The sequence below is a fragment of the Mauremys reevesii genome, linkage group 10 (genome assembly GCF_016161935.1).
Source record: "Mauremys reevesii isolate NIE-2019 linkage group 10, ASM1616193v1, whole genome shotgun sequence".
NCBI lineage: Eukaryota > Metazoa > Chordata > Testudines > Geoemydidae > Mauremys > Mauremys reevesii.
The window spans coordinates 18,581,621-18,604,178 of record NC_052632.1 but is presented as its reverse complement, the minus strand read 5'-3'; the positions used below and the strand labels follow the sequence as shown (position 1 = coordinate 18,604,178).

At 40.1% G+C, this 22,558-nt stretch overlaps 1 protein-coding gene across 3 annotated transcripts in view; it reads right to left on the bottom strand.

Annotated features, from left to right (window-relative positions):
• Positions 1–2,624: 2,624 nt before the first annotated feature.
• The window catches only part of USP8 (ubiquitin specific peptidase 8), a 33,987-nt gene continuing 14,053 nt past the window's right edge, over positions 2,625–22,558 (bottom strand). For 2 of the 3 annotated variants that reach the window (XM_039492734.1, XM_039492733.1), the window contains 17 exons: positions 22,352–22,437; positions 20,085–20,232; positions 18,827–18,884; positions 17,229–17,388; positions 16,645–16,807; positions 14,482–14,626; positions 14,077–14,306; positions 11,789–12,367; positions 9,599–9,673; positions 8,774–8,854; positions 8,131–8,393; positions 6,341–6,553; positions 5,508–5,718; positions 4,942–5,178; positions 4,239–4,381; positions 3,669–3,801; positions 2,625–3,325 (listed from right to left, as the gene is read on the bottom strand). In XM_039492734.1, coding sequence (XP_039348668.1) covers positions 3,140–3,325; positions 3,669–3,801; positions 4,239–4,381; positions 4,942–5,178; positions 5,508–5,718; positions 6,341–6,553; positions 8,131–8,393; positions 8,774–8,854; positions 9,599–9,673; positions 11,789–12,367; positions 14,077–14,306; positions 14,482–14,626; positions 16,645–16,807; positions 17,229–17,388; positions 18,827–18,884; positions 20,085–20,232; positions 22,352–22,437 — 3,111 coding nt within the window. In that variant the 3' untranslated portion in view covers positions 2,625–3,139. The remainder of the gene's footprint in view (positions 3,326–3,668; positions 3,802–4,238; positions 4,382–4,941; positions 5,179–5,507; positions 5,719–6,340; positions 6,554–8,130; positions 8,394–8,773; positions 8,855–9,598; positions 9,674–11,788; positions 12,368–14,076; positions 14,307–14,481; positions 14,627–16,644; positions 16,808–17,228; positions 17,389–18,826; positions 18,885–20,084; positions 20,233–22,351; positions 22,438–22,558) is intronic. The other variant, XM_039492735.1, reaches the window with a different exon arrangement.

Genomic DNA, 22,558 nt, shown 5'->3' with positions numbered 1-22,558 from the left:
TTCACTCCCTAGTCCCTTCCCCTATGCAGCATAACATTGTCTATTAGCGGCACAGAGCACCAGAACTACAAGGTGGGCTCGCTCCAAGAAAAAGCTATTTCCCTCTTCCCTACCGACTGCTTTTTTCTCACTCTGGGTTCTGCATAAAAAGCATGAATGCAGCAGATGGCTGGGGAGATGCACCTTAGTTGTACTGGGATGGTACATATTCTTTTTGATATAGCTATTTGCACTTTATCAAAAGGAAAATAATAAAAAATAACCCCACAGAAGCCAGTGTCTAACCCACTCATCGAACTGACATGAATGTTTTTACTACAACCTCTTGCGTAGGTTTATTAGTGCTGTCTCCATGCTGACCCACCCCCACCAGAAAACAGAGTGAAGTGTTCCAAGTCTACATTGAAACAACCTAATGGAAAACGCCAATGGCTCAATAGTTAATGTTGGGGGCACAGAATCCATGGTCAATATGCCTCCCTCTCCCTGCTTTATGCAAAATTTTAATTTTGTTTTAAAATTATTTCTAGCGCCTGTAGGTGTGAAGGAAGCCTTCCACATGTGAACATGCTGTGTTGTCTTTCTGGAGCTGTGGCTAGAGCGATTTAGATGGTCCCAGTGCTCTGAACTTCCCAATTCATCACTGGTTGTAAATGATGACGCCTGCCTCTGACCATTAAAATGTGAATATTTATTATTATTGGGTTTTGCTATTAATATGCTGAGTCAGAGAGGTTTAATAGCACAGAAGTTAAATATGGCAGACATTGTCATGCTACAGAAGATTTCACTCTCTCTGTGGTCATGTCAGGTGAAATACCAACACCTGCAGACTAGTACAATGGGAGCAAGTATGTGAGTTTGACAGAGGCAATTGTTATTGAGAATGTGCCTTTATGCACAATGCAACTTTGCATGGAAGTCCCACAATAGCATAGCTGCTGTCGTTGTGTGCAGATCACCACAGTCCCCTAGCGTTCTCACTATTTCATATAGAGAGAATTGGAGGTAATTTTCAATGACTTCATATTCCATTAATGCTTGTACCTTGCGAGGTGGAAAGATCTTCTGGAGCAAGTAGGAAGGCATGAAAGGAAGGGTATTTCACGGTGCTGGAATAATTTAAGTTGCATCAGGACATATGGAGTTCACACAGCCCACCATCAGTGGAATATCGCAGCACTGTACAAAATTAAAGAGCACAGTAGTACTTGTGACAGGGTGGCATCCGGCATCTACTTTGTGTCAAGTGAGATGCAGAAGCATGACTAGGGTAGCATCTGACACAAAGCCCTTCTCTACTCTTGGTCGCTGTTTGCCTCAAAGACTTTGCTTATTCTGCTAAGAGCTTAGAAGGAGGATTTATTCTTTAAATGTTGCAACTTGGAGCAAAGTTAAGTAATGGGAGGCACTCTCTGCATTAGGGCAGGATAGATCGTGCTCTCGCCATGTGTGTCCTTGTACCCTGTCAGAGTCAGAACAGCATCAAACAGGAGAAACAAGCAATTAAAGCTTAATGAGCCTGGCTCGAGTAAACATGAAAAACACTAACTGCGTTTCCTTAGGGCAATCATCCCCTGCTAATGCTGGCTGATGGTCTCCTATGCTGGATTCAGCAAAAGAACCCTCTGTGATGATCTTATGCAGGTGTAACGTGGATACGTTTGTATCTAGGCAGAAGGCACAATTAAGTCAGTTTTCAACCTTAAGTCTGTATTGCCTGGGTTTTTGGTGCTTGATTTAACGTTAACATTGCCTTCACATTTTTTCATGACTAACCTCACATCTGCACCTGCGGAATGCAGAGTTCAGCTTGCCGTAGACAGTAGTTTAGCATCTGTAAAATTGTGTTTCCCTAGTTCACTCAACCGTTTGCTCTCAAACAGCTTTAAGTCATTGCCTTCCTCAGTAAAAATGGTGGCAATGTTGACCAGGGTACCAGTTAATCCCCTACTCTTTGAAAGTGTTTACAATCTCATCAACAGGTAAGTTACTTTAAGAGTGTGGTATTCCCTAGTACTGTGCTGCTGTGTTAACTTCTGGGATGAGTTCAAGTGCTACCGCTCTCTAACTGTTGGACAAGAGTCAAACCAGAGTGATATATATTGATAAAAGCTCACCGCAGAGGACTGAAACTTCCAAGAACCAATGCAAGTCAGGAGTGGAAACTATGAACTGTTGCCAGATAATGGAAATGTGTAGCATTGAACCAAAATTGCTCCTAAACTAATTCACTCTGAGCAGCTGGTTGTCCTTCCAGGTGGAGTGCCTGCACTCTATGGAAGAGGTACAAAATGTTGCCATGTATAATAAAGCCCCCAGGGACTTTGACTGATAATCAAATTTTGTAGATGTCCAAGAAAAACCAAATCCCTCAAACAAACATTTAACAGGATAGTGTATTTTAAATAATTTCTTTGTTAATATTCTTAATGCACATGTACATGAAATCTTGTATTAAAAAATTAAAGAAAATCTCATTTCTTTAGAAATAATTTTAAATGCAGAAATATTCACAAAGGCTAACAGAAAAATACAGCTTTGCTTTGTCTATACCTATAAGAATTAAAGTATTGCAGTTATTTAGAACTGGCAAATAAAAGCAATCCTCTGAGTGCTAGAGATTTTCACAAAAGGACCACATTTTATTATATACATAGCTCTGATGTGCAAGTATGCAATCAATATGTACACTTACATTCCTAACTGTTTCCATCATTCTAGAGTATTCACAGTAGAATCAAGCTTAAGGTTAGAAATGTGAAAAGGCCATAACAGTGATAGAAAAGAAAACAAATTAAGATATGCTGTGGGATTTTTCAGGACATTTAAACCTACTTGCTAATTAAGCTAGAATTTCATTTTGGAGCAGACTAAAAATATAGTTTTGAAATAAGCTGTAACTTAAGTATGCTTGTTGTTATGGTTTCATAGAAGTTGCTATTATCAAAAGCATTATCAATCAGTCTTCTGACTTAAGCAATTGCACTGACCAGAAAGACCCTGTTGCAGAGAAGCTGCTGCAACCTTTCCCTAACTAAGTGGCTATATATTTGTCACTGTTTTGCATATTAATATGCATTTCAATACCTGTGTTGTGCATTAATAAAGAGAACCAATTTTCTTCACTCAAAACACTTTATGTGGCTATATCTGCTGCTCGCAGTTCAAAAGAAGTGTAAAAGAGAATATATGCAGCTGAGGACTTCACAGAGGATCCTGAGATCTCAGATACTTCATGATCATCAAACTTATACCAGCGCTGCTTTGTAGCATTTCTGCAGTATGCTGTGTAGTGCCCTCCATCCAACCCTCCGTAATGATTCTGGGTGGGGGAAAAAAAGTGAAGAGATTAAAATAATACTTTTTCTTTTTGGCAAGAGCCTTTCTTACAGTCTGATTCATGATTTAACCAATCTGTGCTTTGTTACCACTTCTGCCCTTAGCTAGAATAATAAGCTTGAATGCCATGCTTTGACCAACATGAAATCTCATTGCAGTAAATACCAGACTCGCTTTCCTTTTTTTCTACAGTTTAATTTGTATCCAGGCAGGAGGCCTAGAAACCCATGTGACCCAAAATGACTTTGTAATACTGGACATACAGAAAGCAGTAAATCCATCTTGTTTAAAAAACTTAAGTTTTAAAGTTGGCTGTGGTTACTTACCGATACTGAAAATAGGTTGTATCTCTTCAAATTACTCTTTGGACCAATAACATATTGTGACAGGTCAAGACTTTCCAAAGGGAAATCTACATATGTTTGTAGCTTTTGCTTCCACCTTCCATCATAGGAGAATCTAGAGAGAGCACAAATCAGCACTAGCCAGAGCAATGGTTCAAGAGATGTCCCAAATTGATTCCATGTTTATAATTATTTCTTACTCACTAATTTTAACTGGGATCTGAGCTACATAAGACTAAACAGTAAGTTTCACAGCTAAGCAGAGTGTCAGGCTACCTTACAAATTTAAGGCTGCAATACTGCAAATACTTCCATTGAGTTCAGTAGATAAAGTTACACACACGTGACAACTCATGTGAGCAATTCCAGGATGGGGGCCGATGAAAATAGGAAGCAGATGAAAACTAGATGTAAATTCTTGATACCCATGGGCTCAGGTTGTCTGTATAACATTCTGTATTTTAAAAAAAAATGTCTATTGCTTTACTGAAGTCTCCATTAAGGCCAAGTTAACTGCATTTATAGATACACATTCACAACTTATTGTCTTACCGTTTCAAGTGCACCAGAAGAACAGGTGGCAATTTCCAAATCTCTATTTTTTTCAAAGAATCCCTTCGTGTTTTGCAATGGCTACAGTAAAATCTGTTGTTATCTGTAAGTTTCTCCTCTTTGGAGAATAATCTAAGGCATTCCTAGGACAAAACATAGAAAACACAATTTAAAGCCTGGTGTTTATAAAAAATAAAGATGTAGCTCAAATATCTGTCTGCTATTGTACAGGAGCTAGCTACATGTGCACCATCTTTCATAAGAATAATTAGGAGACTTTAGTTCATAAATCTATTAATGAAAATAACTTTTACTCCACATAGGTAGTAGTTATGTTTCTAAATGTAGCTACTGCTTTGTTAATAATAATAAAAAAGCAAGTATCCTACTATGATCTGCAATATAGAGTTTAGTTACTACAAAAAAGTTGTTTAAACTACACTAGCACAAAAAGGCACCTACATCTGTCAGTGTAGTCATCTAGGTAAAAATGATTAATTGATTTTTTTTAAAAATCCTCCCCAAATAAAAAACATTGAAAGAAAAAGACAACCATATATACCATGGTTCATCCTAGAGCAAGTTACACTGGCCATACCCCCAACCAAAAAGGCTGAAGCAGAAGTAGCACCATACAAAAAACCTAAAGCGTAATTATTTTATTGCAGTAAAAGCACATATTCCCTCTCTATTACTAACTTACCTGTAGTGTACATTTACTAGTGGATGCAAGTGGCAATGACAAATACATGAAAGCCTCAAACGTTCGGGACTTTTTGTGACACGTAAGACATTGCACTGTAGATTTGAACTGGCCTTGAAAAAGTGCCACAATAATAGATTCATTGAGCTGCTTGTGTTTGTGCCAGGCTAGTTCTGCTGCTTTGAAGTCATCAAGATGATCATTATTTTCTTCCTTATACCTCTTCCGATTGTCAGCCTGGATATCATAAAATTAAAATATCTTATCACCATATAGCATCATTTTATATGTAAGTACAAAGATGTGAAGCTGTATGATAAGGTTTTATACACTATGCAAAAATTTTTAAGCATTCCAACAAGCTATATAATTGTTATCTAGTCATATTTCTGTGTTGTCCTCTTTCGCACTTCTTACAGATGCACAGGATAAACACTTATTGTTAGGATTTCACACCTCATTGTACTGCCATCTGTAGAACACCCCATATGCAATCGCAGCACATGCTTCAATATTAGCACAAGTGCCTAAAATGGAAGTTGATTTATCAGCAGGGGATTACTTACTTTATTTAGGTCTTCATGCAGTCCATCCATTAAAAACAGGAGCAATTCTTGCGAGTCTTGTTGACTGTATCCTGAAAATTGGTCATTGATCTTCCCAATTGTAATTTTAAAATCTTTTGGACTGATATATCGGTATTGTCCTGTCCACAATGCTTTCATTATGATGCCAAACTCTTCTGCCACTTCGCCTTTATGCCCCAAAAAATTTAACCTACACAGTTAAACAGAAATACTGAATATTATATTAAGCCATTAAAACAAGACAAAATATTAATTTCCTTTTTTAATCCAAGATTGTGTAAAGATGAAGTACGTTTTCCCAAGATTAGACAATCACTTATGTCTTGATCCTGCAAACCCTCATGCATATGTTTAACTTTACAAACCCAGAGACAAATGTTTGCTGGAGTGGGGTCTTACTGAGAGTCTTATGTGATACAGTTTAAGTATACCAGGCTGAAGCAGTTAAAACTTTTATTTACTTTGACATTTTGCTGTTCACAGCAAGAGGGTTCCATGGGGCGATTTTCCACTTCTCTGATTTGTACCAACTGTTAGCAAGACTTGCTCTTTTGAATCTCTGCAATACACCCAGGCACCGAGACGGTGGGTGCGATAGAAATTTTTCCTGGCAAAGCAGTCTCACATATCCAAAAGTTTGAAAAACCCTCACAAATTTATAACATGTTACTTTTAATATAACTGAGGTTTTAAAAACATAATGGCCCCATTTTCTATGTTTTGAATGAAAAATAGTTAGTGGTAAATACACATTTGGAATTCGGCCATGGATTAATTAAAATAATCCAAGATAGAAGAAGAGTATTTATTACCTGTTAATGTCATCTTGATACAAATTTCTATTGAAATAATCAGCCAGAAGTGGTGCATTGCAGAGACACTGCAATATGGAGTTCATATAGCAAGTGTTCCCTAAATTACGAAGCCCCGTGAGAGCTGGTCCCGATCCCCCAAACACAGGGTTAAGATTACGAATCTGTGGTGCAGAGAGCCTTGAGATTTCAGCTTTAGTGTAGCATACTGGTCTGTAAGGAAGAAACTGTTGTTAGCAAACTGGAGTTTTCTATTCTTATTACTACGCTTGCCTTATGGCCTATCATAACGCTCTGTTCTGCCATGTGGGCACCCTATCCTTCCCTCATATCGTAGGTCAGAATAAACTGGGAGCTCTGAGAAGCCAGTGAGTTTTAGCCCTTGCAGTTAAACCAGGGGTGGGCAAACTACGGCCTGCAGGCTGGATCTGGCCCCTCAGGGTTTTGGATCCGGCCCGCGAGATTGCCCTCTGTGGCGCTGTGGGTGCCGCGCTGCCCACAGAAGTGGCTGGCACCATGTCCCTGGGGCCCCCAGGCAGCTGGGGGGAGGGGGGGCAGAGGGCTCCATGTGTTGCGCTTGCCTCCAGGCACCGCCCCCGCAGCTCCCATTGGCCAGGAACGGGGAACCACGCCAGTGGGAGCTTCGGGGGAGGTACCTGGAGGTGCAGCAAGGGCAGCGCACATGGAGCCCTTCACTCCCCTTCCCCCAGGGGCCGCAGTGCTTCCTGAAGTGGTGCGGGGCAGGGAGCCTGCCCTGGCCCTCGTGTGCACCGCTGCCACTCCGGACCCGCTTTAGGTAAGCGGCACCGGGCCAGAGCCCGAACCCCTCCTGTGCCCCAACTCCCTGCCCTGAGCCTCCTGCTGCACCCCAAACCCCTGCTGCACCCCAACCCCCTGCCGAATCCCCTCCCGCAGTCCACACCCCTCCTGCACCCCAACCCCCTTCCCTGAGCCCCCTCATATACCCCACACCCCTCCTCTGCCCCAATCCCTTGCCCTGAGGCCCTTCCTGCACGCTGCACCCCCTCCCACATCCTGCACTCCCTCCCACACCCCAACCCCCTGCCTCGGCCCTACATACAATTTCTCCACCCAGATGTGGCCCTCGGCCCAAAAAGTTTGCCCACCCCTGAGTTAAACAGTGTGCCTCATGTCATTTAACAAACTTCTCCAACCAAGTGGTATTGACCAGCTCTGAAGAGATACCGGTCCTTGGCCAGAGATGCAGATCCGTATGCTCAAAGCACATAGAATATCAACAGACCCACCCTCCTCACTAGGAAATAAAATATCCTGCCCAAGGAAGCCATAAAATGCCATCATTTAAGGTATTCAAGACTAGACAAGGGAATCATGGGAGATTCTGTAGCAATTTATAAATACTGGCCTGCAGTGATGCACAGGGATAGAATAGATCAATGTTTCCAAACTGTGGGGTCAAGGAATTAAAACTAATATAATTTATTTCACAATAAACAGCAGCCTAAGGCCTGACAGCACGCGGACAAACAAACGGCTGCCATTTAAAAGTCAGCATTTACCAATACTCCCCACATAGTGGTGTCTAAAATCTCTATATGTTATTGTTGGTAAACAAGGAGAAATCACGGTTCAGTGGGGATCACGGTATACTGTGTTCTGCTTTGAGCTCTGCAGCTATGTAGTTTAAGTCTATCAGAAACATTCCACGTAAACCAATGGGAAAGAATTAATAGAATTCAGGTGGGCAAACTCGAGACCCTATCATATTGTACTAGCTGTGATGTTTTGACTTAATTTATCAGACATACTTATTTTCACGACTGATTGCAGGAGTTGCAGGAATTTTTTTCTTCTCTTCCTCCTGAATGGCTTGGGTTATGTCTGGTGAAGAGTAGGATCGCTTCAATTTGGGGTGTTCTCTGTCCCGTTCAGCAGTCACCTGTGGCTTGGCTTTATGAGTTGGTGGAGTGGATGGAGGGGTGGATGAAGGAGCCATTTCCGGAGGATACATCTGAACAGTATTTGTTGGCGAGTGGTAATAACGAAAGGTCCCAGTGATTGGATCCAGAAACTTGGGTGACAAAAATTAAAGTTTAAAAACAGAGTAAAATCCATCAATAGACTAGTTGATTAATACTATTAAACTACTAAAAACACTGGCCAGAATAATTCTAATATGAAGAGATTGCAGATTACAGTAATGTGACTTGATCTCGGCATCTAGTGAATAGCATCATTCTTCCCAAACTATGCATTAAATACTGCTGACAAAGCTCCAGTCATTTCATTAACAATAATCTTAAAGTTCAGAAAATAAGAACAATCATGTAGAAATGTAAAGAGGGGAAAAAAGTCAACCCAAATCTATTTTATAACGAATGTGCAAATAAAAGTCATTACCACATTCAGGTGGGTGACTTAACTATCTAGATTTTTGGAAATTATAATTACCTTTGCCCAGCCTGCAGGCAATCCTGGTACTATCCTCCCCATTTCCTCACTTCGTGCTCTCATCAACGGCTCCCGCTGGGACTAATATAATACAATTAAAATATAAAGGCACATGAAGTTATTGTTATGCAGAGCAGTGTGTCTAGTTTGTCTTTAGTATTCTGTAAATTCTCCATGTAGCTAAAAGCTTACACATAGAACAATTCAATAAGAACCACTAAGTAGAAATTTGGATTTTTTTTTGTCTAGAGCAGAAAACGGATAGTATGTTTCTATTATTTAGCATCAATTGATCTAAATGAATGACATTCATCGTCACACACCAAAATAATGCAAATCCATCTAATTGTACATATAAAGCAATTTGATTTTCCAATTCCTTTATTATCAAAATCACTTTAGGTATGTGTGTGCTTGTGTGTTCTCACTAAATATTTACGAATAACTCTCCCACTCCCCACAAAAAACAAACAAAACACAAAACAAAACAACTCCACCACAAAAAGGAAAAAAAGGAAAACAGTGGGATGACAAAAAAAAGTGTGTGTGTGTGTGTATACATAAAAAAAAGTCATGAAACACTTGTTAATCCCATAGGAGATATAAAGTACTTTCACTTGAAAGTGTTAAATATGTTTTGCTTTTTACAGGAAAAAATGAAAAATGTATGTAAAGTAACACAAACAGCTGCAGGACACAGCAAAGAATCCTCCTAAAGAGAAGATCTTAAAAATAAATGAGGTGGAATTTAACATGAGATAAAATTACAACAATATGACATCTGCTCTGGGTTTCTTTCAGCTACATACAACACTCTGTATTTACTTTAAGTCTTTCAGTATCTTGTTCAGTATCCTCTTTTTGAGCTCCACTTTCTGGTTGTTCTTTAACCCCAGTGTGCTGTAAAAGATTTTGAAAAGAGACTTTCAATTTTCATATGGAATTACTGAGTGTCAGTGAGTAAGTGGCACCTCGCTACAGCAAGTGTTCCCTAAATTACGCTATAGCAAAAGATTGAAGGGTAAACCTCAGTTTGTTTCAGTGACTACAACAGGTACATACTGTGGCACTCCGTACCTCAAATCAGAATCCTGGAACCCCCATATTCATTCCTGTCATACAATTATGATATATTCCATACAAAGCATGAAATAGAGAATCACAGAAATGTAGGACTGGAAAGAACCTCAACGGGTCAGCGGCCAGCACATCCCTTGGCCCATGCCGCTTCCAGCAGCCCCCATTGGCCTGGGACGGCGAACCGCGGCCAGTGGGAGCTGCGATCGGCCGAACCTGTGGACACTGCAGGTAAACAAACCGTCCCGGCCTGCCAGCAGTTTTCCCTGATGGGCCGCGTGCCAAAGGTTGCCGATCCCTGATCTAAACCATTCCTGACGCGTTTGTCTAACCCAGGGGTTGGCAACCTTTCAGAAGTGGTGTGCCAAGTCTTCATTTATTCACTCTAATTAAAGGTTTCGCGTGCCAGTAATACATTTTAATGTTTTTAGAAGGTCTCTTTCTCTAAGTCTATAATATATAACTAAACTATTGTTGTATATAAAATAAACAAGGTTTTTAAAATTTTTAAGAAGCTTAATTTAAAATTAAATTAAAATGCAGAGCGCCCCCTGGACTGGAGGCCAGGACCCAGGCAGAGTGCCACTGAAAATCAGCTCGCCTGCTGCCTTTGGCACACGTGCCATAGGTTGCTTACCCCTGGCCTAACCTGTTCTTAAAGAACCTCCAGTGACGGAGATCCCCCAACCTCCCCAGGCAATCTGTTCCATTGCTAAACTACCCTGACAATTAAGATGTTTTTCCCTAATGTCCAACCTAAACATCCCTTGTTTCAATTTAAGCCCATTGCTTCTTGTTCTCTCTAAGACAAAATCATGGTGCAACTCTAATTATGGAGCTGCAAGCACACCTTCACGATATTGATAAAGAAAAAAAGGATAAACAAAAAGGGATTTGATGGACTAATTGCTTACATTTAATATGGTATGGAAAGTTTAAAAGTAGGGGGTTTTGTATTTCTATATAAAGTAGAAATGTTTACTTCTAACATCCCCCAGTTATTAGAGCGACGCAAAATGTATGTCAAAATTAAAAGACACTAGATTTGTTCATCTGAGTTTATGGAGCTCCTGCACGATTAAAGACTTCCTTTGCATTAATATCACTGATGTTAGGCATGAATTCCACTCCCCTAATCTGAAGGTCAGAGAAAATGTCAACATCTTTTTATGGTGCATTTTCAAGCTGTAAATGTGGCTATTAACCTGCGGTGAAGCTCAACCTATTTCTTCAGATCTTCCGATTAGCTGATTCTATTTTATGACCACAGAAGGGTAAATGTGACTGATCTTGTTCTTTTCTTAGGCTTTAGTGGGATAAAGGAAGGAGGTATGATGCCAGAAGAGGGAGTGGGGAGCAGGTCTGCTCTCAAACAGAACACTGGATGGGGGTAGTAGACTACTTGTCCTTCCCACACTTGTTAACAATACTATGACCTTTATCCTCTCCTGCAAGAGTTCTGTCTAACCTAGGGCATTTGGGAACCAATTATGGCTGTGTGAGTCTGTCCTTCCCCAGCACAAGCTACAGCAGTAAATAGAAGATTGGTATAAGAGTAGAGTGCCACCATGCCTCTGAAATGCCGCCTATGCTGGGGATGAAAGGATAGACAGAAAATGAGTCAGTTCTACTGGCTCTATATCAGCAGGGATTTCCCAAGCCCCAAGGGCATTCCCTGCTGCCCAGCTCTTGTCAGAATCTGGCCATTTTATGTTGCTTAAATAGCACAAAGTGGGAATGAGGATCTGCCCCTTTGGGGTTTGTTTTGTGTTTTTCCTCTAGTTTTAAATCAAAATGTCAGGTCCCAAACAAAACCCAGTTATTTGCAGTTAAATACCTCAGCACTGGCACTTTCCCAATGCAAGCAATCTGATACACACTGACAAAACTGTGCCAAATGATTACTTTATTTTCATTTTGAACTGCTCGTTTACTAACCTTGCTTGAGACTGAAACCCCTGTCACAGATGTATCTCCGAACGTACGCCTCTGCATTTCTGGTGTTCGAGTTCCCTTTTCTCTTTCTTCCACAGGTACTTTTTCAAGCTCAGGTTTTTTTGCAGCAGTGTTTTCATGTTCAGTTTTATTTTGTCTTTTTGCTTCTAATACTTCTTTGTGTGCTCTCTCTTGTTCTTCCTTTTCCTTTTGTTCCTTAATTGCCTGATCTTCCTCCTGTCTCCTCTCTCTCTCTTCTTTTGCTTGCTGTAGCTTTTCTTGGTGCTCCTTTTCTTCCTGTTCCTGCTTCTCCAGTTTGAGCTTCTCTCTTTGTTTCTCTTGTTGTCTTTCCCGCAATTCTTTTTCCCGTTTGCTCTTCTCCAACATGGAAGCTGTTTCTGCGTGTATGCGGCTTTTCTCTTCTTCTGTCAGCATGGTCTTTGCATCAAACGGTGGCTTTGTGGAACGATCTGGAATCATTCTTCCATTCTGAATAAGATGTTTGTCAAGAGTTGTACCTTCAGATTTTGGACTATTAACATCATCAAGAAATTTTGCTGAAGGCTTTTTAGTACGATCAATCTGGAATAATAAAAACGAAGTATAAAATGAGAATAAAATGTCAACTAGAAACATTTGTTACAGTCCCTAATATCACATAGTACTAGGATCTTCTAGCAACACTACCTTCTTTAACTAAACTGCCTTTGGACTTACACAAGTAAAGCCGACCACATTGTTTTAGCCATCTTGCTTTTCAAAACTTCCATTTATGGAACCTATTAGTGAAAGATGTTCCATCAAAGTTCTGTGCAGACTTCAGTTTACTTACTCCTGGTCTTTATTAACATTCCTTGAGGGCTGAAGCAGACATTTTCGGGGGGGGGCGGCACCACCTTAGATTTGTATTCCTCACGTTTAACATCTTGGCTGCTATGCTATAGATTTATAATAATGAAGCTTTCAGTAGAAAGTCCTGAATAGAAATCAAAATAATAATGTTTCTTCAATGTAAAAAAAAAAAAGTATGTGAAAGGGCAATACTGAAAGACAACTTAAAAATGTCTACTTCTGCCAGATAAAAACAAACATGATGGAAGCAAGCAGACTGTTGTGTCATCCATTTTGTTTGATCATCCATTTGATTTTTAAATGGTTTTGCATAATTCTTCTTGACCTGCCTATTCCACCAGAAGGCAAAGTTGTTTAGTAGTTGGGGAACAGGACTAGAGCTGAGAACTCAGTGTTAAGAGTCTTGAGTGGCCTCAGGCAAACCACACACTGTGCGTGTTTTCGTTTACCCATTAATAAAACTAGGATATTAGGTGAGTATTAACAGTTTGTACAGCACTTTGAAGGTAAGTAGGGTTAAAACTGATTATTATTAGAACTCAACGCTAGTTCTCACGTTGTCACAAGGTGAGCTGGACGTTTAAGGGCATTAAGCCCCAGCTCTGACTTGGGCATATCCTTCCCTTTCTTCTGATCATGTGACAGAGCATGTGACTGAGTGGGGGAGCAGGTATTTAAGAGCTGCCTGTGGCTCAGACCAGGGAGAGACTAAGGGAAGAGCAGAGTGTCTGAGGAGTCTTTTCATGGCTGCCTAGGGAAGGCCCTTGAGAAAGCAGCCTAGGGAAAAGAAAAAGTGAGAGGCATTTCATGGTTTAGGGTTCCTGGGTTGAAGTCTAAATTAGAGGAAAGACCCAGTTTCCCCTTATGCCTCAACTACATTGCCAGGAGAAGGAAGCTAGTGCTCCTGTGATGAAGAGGGAACAGGACTGCTGTAAGCTCCTGCCAAAAGAGGAGAAAGTAGAGAACCAGGAGAAAGGGCTGTGGCAACAGGAAAGTGAAGAACCTTGTGAGCCCCCTGCAGCGAGAAGAGCAAATGAGTGCTTTTTATTTTTGATTGTCCATATGGGGAACATTCTTGCTTCAGTTAGAAGACCAAAGCACACAGACCACTAAAGCACCTTAATAGCCTGGGAAGACAGGCTCCAGAGGCATGGTGACTGGGAAGCTGAGGTTTGAGATAATTAAGAGGTAAGCCATGCCCTGATGTGGACCAAAATGCTAAAGTTCACCACATGCTGTTTGGTCAGAGTAATTGGGAATTTAATTGTATTAAGTCAGCAATACTCAATCAAATGCTGAAAGCTGTGAGGAAACAGTAAAACTAGACTTTTCCCATTTGCAGGTCTCTTTTTAATAAAATATAATTAACATGGACAATACAGAGCTACATAGAGGCTTTCTTTTAAATGAAAGCTTAAACAAGAAAGAACATATCTTACCTGTGGGACATTTATCACAGCATATATTGGGTGGACTTCATGTGAACCATCAGTCTGAGGGGTAGCAGCAACTGGTGCACTTGGAGTTGGTGTGTTATGTGATCCTGTCCTCCCCTCTTGATTACTTCCCATTTCATCATTTTCAGTCACTTCTACTGGAGTGGGCTTTACATGGACAACAGGTGGTGGTGGAGGAGCTGGCTCTTCCAGAGAGGGATAAGTAAAATCCACTGAAAACCACAGAAATATAGAGCTTTTTTAAGAACAAAAACAGATTATGTATGTAATTAGCATCCTAATCTAAAGCAAGAGCAGGAGCAGATTAAGTTTTTAATATATATTTAAATTACTGTATATAATCTTAGATTGCTTATTTATTCTTTAAAATGTCTTCCTTATACTTACAAGAGACAGACACCGCTTCACTCTTGCCACGCGGTGGTGGAGTTACTTTAGCATTTGTTGTGTGTTGGGGATAGCAAAGAAGCCAGGTCTCATAACCTCCTTCTAAGACTAAAGGCTCACTCCGCAGTATAGTTTTACTTTCCCACTGGAAAAAGTTAAAATGAGACAGACATTCTGAATGTAGCAACAGAGCCTTTATGTTACAACTCAAATTATGCTGAAAAAAACTTACATGCCTGGCTGTTACATTTTAGCAGACAGGTTATTGTTCAGATTGACAATCAATCAGTAAAATCATTATTATTTAGATTGTAAACCCTTTAGGGAAAGGATTCTCTCCCCTATGTTTGTACAGCACCCAGCACAATGGGGCTCTAATCCCAACTGGAGCCTTTAGGCACTACCATAGTATAAATACTTACTACTATTAGCAGCAACCCTTGAATTCTGAAAGTATGCCATTTATAGTAAGCATATGCTTGCAAATGCCTCTCATGGGTTGATGTTGTTCTGTGAATAGGTATATTAGCTTTAACATTTTAAAAATCTGCCATTAACAAAACAAAAGCCCAGAATTTCAGACTTGAGCCTGCCACCCTGCCCTGAGCTCACTAGTATGACCAGAGAGCTTTGTGGGGTTCACAAAACGTGTGTAGCAATACATATAGAAAACAGGCTATGCCAGCACTAATTCTCAGTCCTTCTAACTGTGCAGCTTTAGGTGACAGAAAATGTTGTGTGCACAAGAGTCCTTTTACAATCTCAATCTATTTCAAGAAAGCTGAGAGGGGAAACACTTAAAATTGTAGTATGTAAATTCTATCAATTTTATCTTTCACCACTGAACCATTTTTAAATAGAACTGTTCAATTTCTAAACTCTTACTATAGCTGAAAAACTCAGGCCAATCTAATCCGTACTCCCCCAGTAAACAGAACCAGAGAAGATGGCCAAGAGTGTCAATGGGGGCTTCTCACTTTCTCCCAACTCCTCCAATCTTGGAGGCGTCTGGCTCACAGCGATTTACCTCCACTTTGGCAGCCATGGATTGCCTCAGTAGACATTTGGTAGTGGACCTCTTCCCAGAGCTCCAAGGAATGATGTATTATGAGTTAGCAAGAGAGAGGAGAGGGACTGACTGAATATTTCCTTGACATACTAATACAGGGATGGGCAAACTACAGCCCAGGGGCTGGATCCGGCCCACCAGCCATTTTAATCTGGCCCTCGAGCTCCTGCTGGGAAGCAGGGTCTGGGGCTTGCCCCACTTCGGTGCTCTGGCACTCCAGTTGGGGAGCAGGGGGGCCACTCCATGTGGCTCCCGGAAGCAGTGTCATGTCCCCCCTCCGGCTCCTATGCATAGAGGCAGCCAGGGGGCTCTGCTCTGCACGCTGCCCCCGCAGCTCCTATTGGCCAGGAACTGCAGCCAATGGGATCTGTGGGGGAGGTGCCTGTGGGTGGGGCAGTACGCAGACCTGCCTGGCCGTGCCTCCGCATAGGAGCCGGAGAGGGGAAATGCTGCTGCTTCTGGGAGCCACCTGAGGTAAGCACCACCTGGAGCCTGCACCCCTGAGACTCTCCCCACGCCCCAACCCCCTGCCCCATCCCTTATCCTTCTCCCGCCCTCGATCCCAGCCTAGAGCACCCTCCTGCACCACAAATTCCTCATCCCCAGACCCACTCCAGACCCCACACCCCCAACCAGAGCCCTCACCCCCTCCTGCACCCCAACCCCAATTTTGTGAGCATTCATGGCCCGCCATACAATTTCTATTCCCACCTGTGGCCCTTGGGCCAAAAAATTACCCACCCATGTACTAATACGAGGACAGCCGCTTCCCCAAATGATCTGTAGGTCAGGCAGATAAGAATTTTTAAAGAGATGGTTCACAACATTTATCACATTTACTCTCCCCACACAGTTAGCTATGTTGTCCTCAGCCAGAAAGAGGAAGCAAGCAAAAAAAAAAAAAGTGAGAGATGCACATTTGTGGTATCAAAACCACACAGTCTCGTTGAAAACCATAGGAAGAGATGCTATGGGGTTTACCCAGAATGTTTTATCTGTTTTTCCTGCATTTTAGAATTACAGTTACTTAATAACCACTTCTCATCAACCAGGATAATAAAGTTAGACAAATATAAAATACCAAACTTGTGTACCTTAAAAAGTGCATCTTTCAGGCTCTGTAGAGTTGTTCCTAGCTGCAAGTCTCTTGCAGAACTAAACCAGTCAAGTAGTACAACATAATCGACATGTCCCCTCTTCTTCCATGGATCTTTAGAACTATCTGGGAGTTTAGCTTCAATCCAATTAGTAGTGACTCTGGAATATAGGAAAACGTGTTTGAGTACAAACACCACATTTTGTCCAAGAATGCCTAAAAACATTTTTTAGACTGTGTATAGATGATAAAGGTATGATTATATGCAATACATATAGCAAAGAAACAATGAACCTAGATCTGTTCTTATATTAGTGCACCTAGAAGCTTAAACTGGCCAAATGTTCACAACTCATTCATTCACTCATGCCAGTTACTTTCTGAAACTGAAAGCACAAGCTTACTTCACTTTAACAAGTTGCTCATAACTCTTGTATAAGGAAATGGTTTTCAGTCAGTCTAAAATGGAATATGGTAAGTAAACCAGAGAAATATATTTTATTTCTCTTCCACCAAATGGTTAGAGTTCATTAATATCAGTGCATAGTCACAAGATTCTACCACACAAAGGTTATTCCATACCCAGGACTGATGGCCTCTTCTGGAACACTGATGGAATTTGGAATACAGGATTCCTGATAATCTTTCAAGCTTCGAGCATCCATTATGAGCAATTCAATGTTTTTGTCCATCATCATTGGAAACAGTTTCTCAGCAGTAATTGCTCCTTGAGATACAGGAGCTATTATATGCAAAAATATATTACAAAGAGAAACAGAAATCATTTGTGATCACATCTCATGGGAGAGGTCAAGACCCTGGTTTGCAAATAAATAAGACCACGGAATAATATTGTTTCAGGAAAAACTGAATTTAACATCGAGGCCCATTTCCCATGTGAAATTCTGCCCACAAAATCATGAAGGTGGGACATCTGATATGAATATCAGATGTCTTGGCTTCCACTATAAACAGACAGTAGCTGTTCTTTGATTTTATACAATATTTAAAAAACACCAGCTTAAAATAATCAGTATTGTCACACTAGTCTGCACTGGTTTATAGGTTGAAGGAGAATTCAAGAGAAGAATTTCACATTTGTACAGTGTAGAAATGGAGCCTGGGGAAAAAGGTCCTTTATTTAAATCAAAATTTTCTTACAAAAGTCACTGAGACACATGCCTTGAATATTTCATACCAGTTGTAGCTGGTGACTGTTTTTTTTTTTTGTCCTGTTTGACCATGCCACGCTTAGTTCAGTTTACATATGAAATAACTAAATTATGAATTATTGTGTAATGATCAAAATTCAGTAATTCCTAAAAGCAACCACTACCAAATCACCTGATGACACATAAATTGAGGACAACTTTTATGAAAGTCATGGGGAAGTGAGCAAAGAAGTCATAAAAAACCTCAGCGTCAAATGTAATTTTAACAAAAAAGCAGACTGGAGAGGCTCAACTGATATACTGAATGTCATAATTAACAAGTACAATGCTAAATTAAGATGGTACACTAATTTTGATTTTTAAAGAGAGGAAATCATAACTGGGGGGAAGTGAAGGAAGCTATCCGAGAATCCAAAGCCAGAAGGGACCATTGTAAATGTCTAGTCCAGGGGTTCTCAAACCTATTTGACCGTGCCCTCCTCCTTGTGTCTGTGGTTGTTTATGACCCTCTCTCCTATGCTTCTGCTACACAAGTACATATAGGACACCCAGCTATGAAGGCAGAGTGGCGGCTACTGGCTGGCTCGGAAGGCAGCGCTGCTACCAGCAGCACAGAAGTAAGGGTGGTGATATTACGTATACCATGCCACCCTTACTTCTCTGCTGTGGCAGTGGCGTTGCCTTCAGAGCTGGGTACTGCTCTCCTAACATTTCTCATGCCGCCCCCACCTCCTCTCAAAGAAATTCCCCCAGTCTGAGAGCCTCTTTTCTAGTCTGACCTTCTGCATAAAACAGGCCATAAAACTTCCCCAAAATAATTTCTGGAGACTATCTTTTAGAAAAATATCCAATCACAATTTAAAAATGACCAATAATGGAAAATCCATGATGCCTCTATGCAAGTTGTTCCAATGGTTACTTACTCTCACTGTTTAACTAAACTGTATGAAGCTTTTTTTTTCCTGTTAAACAATGAAGACTTTTCCTGTGAAACATTGTATCACTTACCACTCAATCTGTCAAGTTGATCTTTTCTTTCCACTGAACCCTTCTTCTCACCATTGATCTGTATTATTGTAAAAAAGTGTTAGAAGTTGCTGTTTTTATTTTCTAATATAAAGTAACAAGTTCAGTAAGTGGCCTTGACTCGCAAAACATGAATACAACAGGAAGGACCCACTATAGGGAAATCTCTACAAAGATCTGCTGTCAAAATGTCCAGAAGTCCCAAGAAAGAGGATGGGAGGGCAGTTGCCCGTAACCGAGGGGAGCTGTGGAAGATGTAACAAAGCCTGGGACTGCGGTGCTTGTTAGGTAGAGTTGCTGCTGGGTGATTTTGGGGGGGGGAAGGCAGGAGAGAGAAATGATGCATGACTCCCTGGGACACTACTTTTGCCCACTCAAATCACAGATTCCAGGCCCAACTGAAATTTGTCCATAGTTTGCCAGCACCCTCTCAAACAAGAAGCATAAGATTTGCAACATGGAGGATCATTTCCATGCACAAAGCTAGGGATACAATTCCATTCACTGTGTTTAAATAACAAACAATCTGACATAAAATGATAAAACAAAGGAATTCATTATGAAAGCTTGTAATATCTAGACAGAGCAGCAAAAACAATGTCCACTCATGCATTTATCCAGACATAAGAGGACTCTCTCTCTGCACATGTGTAATGTGCCCAGCCATTTGATGGTGTCGTCATCAGCCCGGTGGAGAGCCAGTAGCCTGCCTTTAAGAGGACTTAAAGGACGGAACACAGCTTTCACTTGAACTTGCTCAGTTTTGTTACCATTAAATCTCAAAGTATAAGAAGGCACAAGTGTTGTATACTAATGAATAACATAATTTTTAATTTAAGGAAAAAAATTGAGCTCTATGGAAGAATTGAAGTCTATTATTCTGTTGAGCTTTAAGAGTTCTGTGGGGTCCTGCAGGTATCAAATATGTCCACAAAGGTCTATGACAAAAATTACGTTTAATAAAAATTCATATCTTTCAAAAGTTTCATACTTTGCCATAAAAAAATAAAGCCTTTTACCAAAAATGGTAGAAGTAAACTTAAAATGGTTATCTTTAAATGATAATGTTTAAATTTCTACAAGGTAAACAATCTAGTCATGGGTGCAACATTACTAGTTAACTCAGTTTCTTCAATAAAATAAGTGGCCTCATATTAACAGTTGATTTAATGAAGTGCTCATTTAAACATCATGCAGTTACAGATTTACTAGCATGTCTGTAAATATTCCCCTCCATTACCCTTTGGTTTTTTCCCTTGGAATCTACTGCATTTTCTGAAGAGTGTTTGGCTAACGCCTTTCCATCATCTTTTACTTCTTGCTTTTTCTGCTGCTCTTCTTGTCTCTCTCTTTCTTCAAGCTTTTTCCGAACTTCAGCTTCCTCATATCTAGTAGGAAAAAGTCCATTTTTTAAAATGTTTAACTTCTGCTTCTGTAGCTTTGTGCAATTTTTCCTCCCATTTTAAATATTGAGGTCTCACAACACTTATTCTTGACTTCCCAAATTCTTCCTATTTTCCTCAGTAGCTGTTTGATATTATTCCTCTCTGTGCTTCTTGCATTTCATAACTAACCTTGTTTTTTGGGACCAACTGATGTCCTCTGCTCTTCTCAAGGCTTACAATTTCTTTCCCTCAACCTCAGCTGTTTATGTAAAATACTTCTGCTCTGGCATCACTGAAAATGTTAAATTTCCCACCCTCTTCTGCATTTATACAAAGTACAACTACATGTAAAGATTTAAATAATGTTGACAGCCGAATGTATTAGTCATTCTCCCTGGGCACATTTTTGCTAAGAAAATCTAGTCTGGCATCTAATAAGTAACAGTATCAATAATAGCTAATTACTGTAAGAATAACTGAGCCTATAGTTTTCTATATTTTCTCAGCCAGAGAAGTCTTCAGCCTAGTCTTTATTCAGTATATTTTTAAGACGTACTGCATCAGAAAATCACAACTAATTATGTGCATCAAGTACTTAAATAAGTGGACTGATTTTTTTCCAACAGTTTTGAGCACCCAGTAGCCATCGTTAAAGAATTCAAAACACTGGAGTTCCAATAAAGTCAGTTAGAGTTACTGGGTACTCAGGACTTCTGGAAAAAAACCCGAAACAGGTCAGTTATTTAGGTGCCTCTTTTTTTTAAGACATTTGGCCTAACCTATTTTTTTTTAAATATGAAGTTTTTTGCCTCTCATTGTAAAGATAGCTCTAGTATTGTAAACACGTAGTCATATGAATGACCATTTATCTTAATGAGATGTTAGCTAATTAGGACTTCTTGAAAGTCATCAATTCAACCACTGAACTGTCCCAAGTCAAAACAGGGAGGTTCAATTAATAAACTACATCACTGATGCGAAATGTACCTGTCACATCCTGGTTCACTATCAGTGTAATGAACATTCCATAGGGATGAGGCTGCAAGTTTGGAATCTGATGTTTCTATGTAACTTTCTAGTTAGTGACACAAGCACTGATTCAGGAAGCATCCCTATTTGAGACAGCACATAAGCACACGCTTCAGCCCCCTTAAATACATGCTTAAGTCTCACTTGAAGTTAAGTGCTTTATTGAATCTCAGCAATACTGAATGTCTACCCACCACTTAAAAATATGAATACAATTCTTACAAAGTGAATTAAGTCAAATTTTTCTTCTGCTTCTACGATGTGCAAATTGGATTATCCATATTGAGATTCTCTTACTTCAAGGCAAATGGTGTTTTACTACCTGAACCTCTCAGAGTTTTAAATTTGGTAACTAACTACTCTCCAAAAAAAAAAAAAAATGCCAGAAAAATAGTAAAGTAAATTGGTTCATATACTTATTGTAAAGTGGCTTCTGTGACTGTACAGGAGCCACCTTTTTCTTTTTAAGTATCTTTAAACATGTCAATACATATTTTAATTGCTCAAGTACATATTCGCACAATACACTTGAAATAATTAGTCACTGTATCAACCCTCAAAACTTTGTTCCTTTGAGACAATCCATAAGCTCCAAAAAAGCAGCATTCAAAAACATTGCCTTTGAGCAAAAGTGCAGTTTTCCTGCTAAAAACTGCATCCACACTAGGAGCACTTTCCCAGTATAATATACTGGTATACCTATCTTGGCAAAATGCTCATGGCATACACCTGGCCTTAATATGATCACGTGACAGGAAAGAAAACTAGGGAAGGACTTTTAATAGAGTGACTAACAGCAATTATCTAGAGGTGCAGCTGACATTTGTTTATGGTATAAAGTTCTGTTTATTAAAAGTTAGAGAGAAACTGAAGGTAGATCTAAGCACATGGGTTTGAAGTGACTGGGATGAATGATGGCAAATGAAATCCAGTTTTAATAAAAGGCTCAAATCAGAAAGTTTAATCTTTCTGGATTACAGGTATCAGTACTACTGCAAACAATGTCTAAAAGGCAAAACTACAACAGCAGATGCACAAATTTCAAGTATTCAGCAATATTTACATATAGCTTTGTAAAAAATGTTGCACATACCTCAGTTTCAGACTCTCTGAGAGTCTTTCAGCTTCTTCAATAGCTTTTTTTATGTTTGTAGGTCCCAGTATAGAATGAAAGTAATCCTAAAACAACAAACAACAACAAGAACCACCCCAGCATACAGTTAATACTGTCCAACGTGCATTCAGGATAGAATACTTCTGCAGACACTACCAAGAACAACAACATTTAGCACCTAGTTTA